This window comes from Oncorhynchus mykiss, chromosome 26 (assembly GCF_057628025.1).
Source record: "Oncorhynchus mykiss isolate SJ-2025 chromosome 26, ASM5762802v1, whole genome shotgun sequence".
Lineage (NCBI taxonomy): Eukaryota > Metazoa > Chordata > Actinopteri > Salmoniformes > Salmonidae > Oncorhynchus > Oncorhynchus mykiss.
The window spans coordinates 15,856,981-15,866,344 of NC_143047.1; the positions used below are offsets into that span (position 1 = coordinate 15,856,981).

General features: G+C 38.0%; 1 protein-coding gene and 1 long non-coding RNA gene across 2 annotated transcripts; both read left to right on the forward strand.

The window, feature by feature from the left end:
- The first annotated feature begins 3,619 nt into the window (after positions 1 to 3,619).
- On the forward strand, positions 3,620 to 5,063 carry LOC149971385 (uncharacterized). The gene is made up of 2 exons (XM_090223397.1): positions 3,620 to 3,911; positions 4,587 to 5,063. Exons 1-2 carry the CDS (start codon positions 3,651 to 3,653, stop codon positions 4,983 to 4,985), a joined length of 660 nt encoding a protein of 219 aa, XP_090079523.1. The 5' UTR covers positions 3,620 to 3,650; the 3' UTR covers positions 4,986 to 5,063.
- A 965-nt stretch (positions 5,064 to 6,028) lies between these two features.
- On the forward strand, positions 6,029 to 6,876 carry LOC110506228 (uncharacterized). The gene is made up of 4 exons (XR_016492141.1): positions 6,029 to 6,053; positions 6,460 to 6,489; positions 6,668 to 6,693; positions 6,831 to 6,876. It is a non-coding gene; the product is annotated as an uncharacterized LOC110506228 (long non-coding RNA).
- The last annotated feature ends 2,488 nt before the right edge of the window (positions 6,877 to 9,364 follow it).

Below are 9,364 nucleotides of genomic sequence, written 5' to 3' on the forward strand. Positions count from 1 at the left end.
TCATCCGAAACGTCTGCCATGATCCATGGTCATTGGATGAAGTGACTTCTGAAGAGGAGTGAACACATGCTAACCTACCTTTAAACTCATTGCATTTCCAAATCGATATTTCTCTCCATATGAAAATTGAGTTTGGAGGTCCAGCTGGCAGGCAGGATGTAGATGTGATTATCAGTAGCAACAAGGCCGTATAGAGGTTGGGTATAACCCTGTTACATCCTCCCTGCCTCTCTGCCTCCCAGCCTGCCTCCCATCCCTGCCTCTCTAGCTCCCTGCCTGCCTCCCTTCTCTGCCCCGGGCCCCCTTCAGCTTTATTGGATCACAATCAATATGGAGACCTGGTGATGAAATACATCATTAGTCTGGGGCCTGGGCTACGGTCTTCATCTCACCATCCTACCGCTATGCCAAAGAGCATTTCTCCTGCTTTAACTTGACACCACTTACACTCTCTGTTAATAAGGAGGATGTGGTTGAGATCTCTTATTGTGTTGTACCATCATTCAAAAAACAGTTTGGTGTACAAGAGGAGGGAATTCACAGTTAGGAGTTATACAGTATATATCTATGGCCTGTGGTATCTATGATAGAGTGATACATTTGAAAGAGGATTTTTGGGGAGCGTTTCAATCCTACATTTGGGCAGACATGGAATCCCTGGATGTTGTTTCTGTGGCTGTATGTTGTAGTCAGTAAACTGTTATCAGGTTGTGACTGTGAATCTTAACTGGATGTTAGCCAGGAAGCACAGTCACATACTGTATGTAGTACTCCATCACTTCTGATAACATTTCCCCATCTGATTGATTGAATTAAAGCTCACTCAGGGCTCATTTAAGTGAACTAGTTATCTGAGGGGGAGATCTATAACAGACAAAGTACTAATTGTGTAAAAGGTTGTGGGGGGGGGGTTGACTGCATTTATAGAACAGAGATGGTTCCATGACCACACTCGTGTGATGAGTAACCTTGTCTGAGACCTGGAGAGTTGCATTGCATGCAGGTGACCCGCGTTCTGTCCCTGTCGGTCACACTTAAGAATTGTCCCATTGTTTTTGTCCGTATGATATCATTTCGCATCCTTTCATTTGAGAAGAAAGCATGAGAAAGTTGAGAAGAGCGCAAGTTGAGATCATTGATTCCATGCACCTGTTGATCTTTTGAGTTATGGATGGTCAATGTTAAACAATACATATCATCCTCCAGGTCTGTGGTGCAAACATATCCTGTAGCTGCTACAGTCCTACAAATACAGGAAATGACATCATTCGTATTCACTATTCTCAGGCTGTCTCAGATAAAATGATCCCCATCTAGTTTCAGGTCCATACCACATACACAAGTGTTGTGTCTTCGCTATGCCGGAGTAAGTGATATGACATGCAATTTTATAAAATTATTTCTCTGCAATTAATATTACCTGATTAAACTAATCATGCACATGTAAATAACTAGGAAAACGGGGCACCACGGAAGAATGTCTATAGCGCTGTTGTCTTCCGAATAAACTCTTAAAGACCTGGTAATCTTTTATATCAATAGCAGTCAATTGTTAATCGTCACCTTATTCAGTCTCATCTGAAAATCGTAACATTCTTGGTTATCTTCACGAGTTGAATAACCAATACAAATGTTGGTTTAATTATTTATTTACTAAATAATCACACAGAATTACATATACACAGGATATAGCATACATTGATTACTAATTATGTCATACAAGAAAACGTCCCTAGTGGACGGAACCGATATGACGGCTGGTTACACAAAGAAAGTGGGTTGGGTTCGAATGAAAGCGCAGGAAGACTAAGGAACAAAAGGATTGGGCCTCTATTGGACCTCATGAAGCTATGCTATTCATTCTAAATAACCGCCCATTTGGAAAAGGAATGTGCAAGAAATATTTACTCTGAGCTGCGCTTCGATTGATTGGTCATAGATGGAAGGCTGGGTTGCCCAGCAGAGATCTCCCTTGTCCTTTGAAGAATATGTCATGTGGTAGAACGAATACATTGTAGTACCGTCGCTGTGTGGTAGAACAGATACGTTGTAGTACCATCGCTGTGTGGTAGAACAGATACATTGTAGTACCCTGTCTTTCTGAAGAGATTGTCCATCCTTTCCTAGCCCACGTTTACAGCTGCTGCTGCTAACTCGACGTCTAGGATGTATCACTTCTTTAGTGAATAAGAGTTCAAAGTTCATACCAAGTTGCCATACTATAAGCTCATGCTATATTCTGACTGGTATAGTCGAAATTCATCCTTCCAGCGTGCCAATCGTCACCTCTATGTTGAAATTCGCCCTTCTAAACGTATGGACATTAGTCCTCACGTCCCCGGAAACACAATGTTAATTTTGTTAGTTTGTAGTCATTCAACCATTCGCAACCAGAGCTCACGCTGAGGTTGGCTTTGTTCTGTAGTTGATATTAGCCATTTTAAATGTATGGACAGCAGTCCTCACGTCATTCACAACCAATGTCTGTTCACATGGCCGGGGCCACTGAGTGAGCATAGTTCACTTATGAAAAATATATTTTATTTAGAAGCTAAAATTACATTTAATATTTTCACAAATAGTTTCATATTTAAACATTTAAATTGCACAACAATTCCATGTGAATCTGTTAACTAGAATGTGTAGACTTTCCAACATACAGTTTATGTCATCCTATCATTAGTAATAATGTCTCAGACGACAACTGATCTGACATATTCTTTAAATACCAACAGATATTTTCAACCGGTTGGATTACCAAAATATGGTTCCGTTCCCCACCCTTTTGATGTTACCAGACTCTCAGTCACGAATCCCGCCGAAGATGGTGCCTCTTCCTGTTCGGGCAGCGCTCGGCGGTCGTCGTCGCCGGCCTACAAGCTGCCACCGATCCCCTTTTCTGTTTCATTTAGTGTTGTCTGATTAGTTTCACCTGTTTGTTGTTTAGGTTTTGGTTTTGGGCTATTTAAACCCGGTAGGCCCGCCGGCTTTTGTGAGGGCTTGTTTTCTGTTATTTGGTGTGTGTGATTTCTGTGGATGTTATTTTTCCCGAACCGTTTCATCCTGTTGTTTTGGACTGGGTCTTTTAGCGCCCGTGTGTGTGGCGTTGACCGACACTGTTGCTTTGGGAATAAACTATCCACGTATCTACTACCCTGCTCTCCACGCCTGACTCCTCCACCCACTACTTCTAGAAGTATTGTCACTCTCGCGATGTTAAGAAAGGCCTTTCTAAGAGTCCAATCTGTAGAGTAGAGAGAGAAATGGGGGAAGGTATTTATGGGTGTCATAAACCTCACCAACAGGGCAACGTCATGACCCAAGGTAGAAAGAGTCAACCAACAAGTGTTTCAACAAGACTTGAACACAATGATCATTTTCATCCTCATCCTGTGTGAGTATATTTATGAAAATTAACCTGATATTGATTTAGTTTTAATTGAATTCAAATGTATTCCACATTTTGCTATTTAGATGGGTCTATGTTGTATCTTTTGAATGTATTTTCTCTTCTAAGGTGCCTTGTCAAGAGAGACCATGGTCCAAAACACAGGCAGGTTCAAATCCATTAATTATTGAAGATGATTGAATTCTCGTTTAGATAATTACAATATGATACTCTACACATAAATGATTTACATATTGCAGATATGTTATGCCTCAAATACTTTTTATTTTCTGAAATATTAGCCAAGGACATTTTTCCAGCAAAGATCTATTGGACTTCTACAGGAACGATAATGGAGGGAAGTGACCTATTTGTAAAATGTAGTACACATGGGCGCAAGGAAAATAAAGTGGCATATGTTTACTTGTGCATTAACGGAGTTGCAGTGGATCAGAAGAAAACTATAGAAGAAGACACCCTTTTCACCATGAAAAGTGTTACTGGCCAACAGGCTGGCAAAAGGAGATAATCAGGATCTTTTTACTGTCTGGATAGGTCATTGCTGTTAGACATTATTTGACACACACTGAGTGTATAAAACAATAGGAATACCTTCCTAATATTGAGTTGCACCCCCCTTTGCCCTCAGAACAGCCTTAATTCGTCAGGGCATGGACTCTACAGTGTCGAAACATTCCACAGGGATGCTGGCTCATGTTGACTCCAATGCTTCCTACAGTTGTATCAAGTTGCCAGGATGTCCTTTGGGTGGTGCACCATTCTTGATACACATGGGAAACTGTTGAGCGTGAAAAACCCAGCAGTGTTACAGTTCTTGATGCACTCAAACCGGTGTGCCTGGCACCTACAACCATAGCCCTTTCAAAGGCTCTTAAATATTTTGTCTTGCCCACTCACCCTCTAAATGGCACACAATCCATGTCTGAATTGTCACAAGGCTTAAAATCCTTCTTTAACCTGTCTCCTCCCTTTCATCTACACTGATTGAAGTGGATTTAACAAGTAACATCAATGAGGGATCATAGCTTTCACCTGGATTCACCTGGTCAGTCTTTCATGAAAAGAGCAGGTGTCCTTAATGTTTTGTACACTCAGTGAATATGGATATACTATCCTTTTCAATGTTTTTGATACATGTATATTTCAATGTGACTGCAATATTTTATACCTTACATGATTCCTGTCTTTTCCTGCTAATACAGACCGTATACTCCCTGCAGACATATCACTTGCAGGCTCAAGAACTGTGAGAAAGGGAGAAGGTGTGGAGTTTAAGTGTACTATTTCAGACCCCAGTTTTCAAACAAAAAATACCAGTGACTTAGTTCACTCTTACCTCTGCAAGTATGGCTCTGTTGTTCAGATCCAGGTGTTTGACGTAAAGAGCACGGAGGCAACGTTTACGATGAAACGTTTATTAAAGAATGACACAGGCAACTACAGTTGTGTGCTTGACCTGCAATCAAAACCCCTCACAGATAAAGACAAAAGATTATATGGAAATAATGCAGTATTTCTCTACAGGTTGATGGTAAGAATGTATGGTGTTTCTCTAAATACTTACATATTGAAATAATATAATCACTACATACATATCTAGTTTTGTTATTAGAAAATCATTGTTGATGGTTCATGGTTGCAGTACGTTGTTACTATAGAAATGAGATCTATAACAACAAGTTACATGCCTGTTTTGCTTTCCAGTGTCCTGGAGTCACTTAATCCCACTCGTGTACTGCGTCTGTTTTCATCTGATCTTATCACTGATAGTGGGCATATGGTGGCTGTTCATTAAACAAGGTCAGGCCATTTAACATGGACATTACTCTGGATATACGGCTTTGATTCATATAGAATCATGTTTATCAAACTAATACATTTCATATCTGGATTGAATGAACTATCTGGAGCTTTTCTAATGTCATTGTTATGATAGTTAACTTGAGTTTTAACCAATAATGTTACATTTCTTTTTTGCGCCAATGACCGGGGAGGGTGATGGTGATGGTAAATGTGTTTTTTTAAGCTCTTGCCGATAAAACTATTGTTCTATTAATGAACATTTTTTTCCCCATTCTGGGATATTTCTTTTGTCTTAGACGGAACGTCAAATGTGGAGGAAGAATCCAGGTAGAAAAATCATGTATATTTGACATTTTATTTTATGAAATAAAACTGATTTCTTTGTGTTTATTTGTATTATTTTCTTTGAATTGAAATGTCACAGACTACATTCTGTAGTTATACTGTAATGAAGCACTGGAGAAACAACAAAAAACAACAAGCAAGCAATACTGCAGTGTGCTGCTTCTATATAAAGGTGTATATGAATAAGATGAATATAACGGAATGGGACTATCTAATAACCACAACCAATGTATAATACACTGTATGTTGTTTATTTGTCAGTGATGAATTTGCCTTTGACAGTGTGGCCGGTAAGATAATATTTATTTCGTTTGGATAATGGTTAGCTGCATTAACTATGCTTTAAATTAAATGTAAGTGTGTTTTAAAATACTAACCATGCTGATAGTAAGTAAGTGGTCATGAAATTAGATTCAGTGCCTATATTTCTTATTTTAAAATATAATTGTGGTCTTCTTATCCCCCTAAACAGGTGGGGAGGAGTCCCAGGATGTTGGTGAGAAATGTTTAGATAATATGATGCTGCACAAACATTTACTAATTATGATGTAAATGAAAAATAGGTATGTTTTTTCATTCTTACATTTGCAATACTGGGTAAATGTAAATAAAAAAATATATAGATATTTTTAGCATCTTGAATTAAAAAAAAAGGATATTTAAATACATTGCTTTAATAAGAAAATAAGATATTTAATCTTCTAATCTCCTACACATGTGATACAACATACCAACATTTGGGTGAGAAATGCTAGATAATTAAGTTTTAAAAAATTATGATAATAACGATTATTACAATTTTGAATAGGTATGTTTTTCTGATACTGGGTAAATGGTCATGACTGAAATAATATGCCACATCTTGAGTGAAAATAATTAACATCTTAATATCTTCTAATCAGGTGATGAGATTGATACAAACCATGACATGGGTGAGAAATGCTTAGATATTATGAAGCTCCATAGAAATGCAATGATTATATTGTGACATTTACAGTACTGGGTAAATGGTGATCTAACATACTTCAGGGCCTTGGGCATTTTTTTTGTTGCTAAATAACATGTTTTAATTATATATATTTAACTTCCATCTTCTTATCTCTGAAACAGTGGATGCCACGTACCAAGAAATTCTGGTGAGTCGTGAGTTCCAAATGAGCTTTGACTGATGATAACTAATGATTATGTTAACTCTTAGTTATATAGGCTTACAGGTCTAGACTCAATTTCTTCCTCTTGTACTTTTCGCGCCTATTGTAATTTTATATTTCAGGTTGAAACACGGAAAATTAAACACGTTATAGCACGTATTCGAGGTGAGTTCAATAGTTTGAAATAGTAATAATAGTAAGTTAGGTGTATTTATGGGGATTTCCATACGTCAGACAGAACGAGTCAGGTATTGTTTCACGGTATCTAGCGGACCATGCAAAATATCTTGTCTCACTTTCTACATCAATGGTGTAATTTCTGATAGTTAGACACGTAAGTAGGTAGCATAGGAAACCACAGATGCATTCAGTAACATTCTTGCTATTCTTTGTACTTCACATAAAGCAACCCAAGATAAGAATGGTTTACATCATGATCTGGGTATATATCCTCTGTGCAGAGAATACAGGCTTGAGACCTTCTCCTCAGAGCTGCAGTGTATCATGTGGTGTACACTCTTCAATTTAGCATTGCTTCTGTGGTAAACCTATTTAGTCATTGTCTTAATGTCATTGTCCTACCTCATCTTGGATCCTACAATATCCTGAAAACTGAAACATTTCTGCTATAAGACTGAACACACAGCTGTCATCTAACGCGACAAAGGATTTGTTGGACCGGATATAATATGTTAGGGACTTTTCATCCACAGATGCAGCAAATCAAGGCCCATATACAGAAGTTGTGTATGCCAAGTCATGCAAGAAGAAAAGACATCATCAATACATGCCTTAATCCTCATTAGATCGGCATTAGTTCATAGCAGTAGTGCATGTGTACTTCATGGTTTACAGTATCTATAATTCTGTATTTGATGTATTGTGTATTCAATGTGTTGGACTACTCCCTGCATGTTCAAGTTGACGATGATGCCAAATTGTTTTGTGACCTGACATTTGCGGTGCATTGTATTATATCTTCAGTGGGAGTAATAAACATTTTTTGGAATCATTTTAAAGTACCACATGAGGTATTATTGCTGGATATACTATTGCATTCTCCCTCATGAAAAAATATGTTTCAATGTTCTCAAACTGGGAATGTGGTATCACATTAGATGACAGCTGTGTGTTCGTCTTATAGGCAGAGTTTCAGTTGGCACAGCAGTTTAGAATATCACCCTTGATAACTGTGGGCTCACTTGGTCTAACCAATAATGTAAGGCTGTCCCATTCTACAGTCCCCCTCTAAAACATGCAAGGATACATTGTAGTTTAAAATAAGCCATTCTTAAATATGTGAATCTTACAGACAGTTTTTTGTTTTTTACTTTTATGCAAATACAAATCCCAGTGATAAATAATACATATATTAACATATGGATTTACATTTGCATATCCACTGATGTACAACATAGACACAGTCCAACTGCAACTTACGGACAATTATATAAGGAAATTAGACTGGCACTGCAAGGCTAATCACTAATTACACCGTATCAGACACATTTCAATGTTGCTGATGTGAACACCATAAACAATGAAGATGAGGTCAGAGGACTGATGTGTTTCTTCAAAATGAGCTGCCTAGGACCAAGCCAAAGCTCTGTGAAGAAACTTTGCATGAAGGTTAGACGCTTCTAATTTGGTCCTATACAGTTTACCATAATTCACATAGCTACATGGTTATAGACACAGTATGTTATGTGTGAAAACATCACAACAGGCTGAAGATCACACCATGAGTCCTATCTTATTCATAATATGTGAGTATTTTCACAGTATTGATCAAGGTAAAGCATACATTTGGTCTAATTTTATTTTCAATATTCAACCTGGTTATACCAACTGTTATCTCTATTTGTTTCAAAATTCAGCTTTACTGGTTAACTTGGCAGAGACAGGTACACTTACATAATTTAATTCTAAAACACAAATAGTCAAATCTGTCATTTTATTAGCTAATGTCTGAGAAGATTCATTGTAAACATTGGAACTTGTGAGATTTACATTTTTGTTCATAAATTGTATTTTTCACTCTTTAATGATGAAGCGAATATCTACCCAGCAAAGCTCTTTGGAGCTAGTACCCACATGAGAGAAGGAAAGACTGTTGATGTGAAGTGCAGCACTACAGGCAGCAGAAAACCATTGAGCAAGGTCTATGTTTACCTTTGCAAGAATGGAATTGGGATGAGAGTAAGAGAGCTGGAGAAAGGTGAAGATGACACCATTTTCACCATCAAGGATGTTGAACGAGAGGACTCGGGCATCTACAGCTGTGTGTACACCATAGAAAAACTCAAACTCAGTCAAGTGAACGCAACAGGTGTCAATCTAGTCATCATTCAGGTCTACAGGGATGGAGAAGGTAGGACCTACTTTGTATTGTATGTGGATGGATATTCAATTGTTAATGTTGACTATATGGCAAGCTCTGTGTACATATGTACATGTCTATCTGTTCTGCACTTCAGAAGAGGTTCATCAAGAGGTCCATGAAGAGGCTGCACGTGATGTGAGAATGGTCAATGTAATCCGACTGATAAGTTCAGCTGTTGTGGTTATACTTCTTTTGACTGTAATGTATGCTAGTTACTACTGTCCAAACATATAATGAATGATATGTTTCCTGGATGATGTACTGACAGAATAA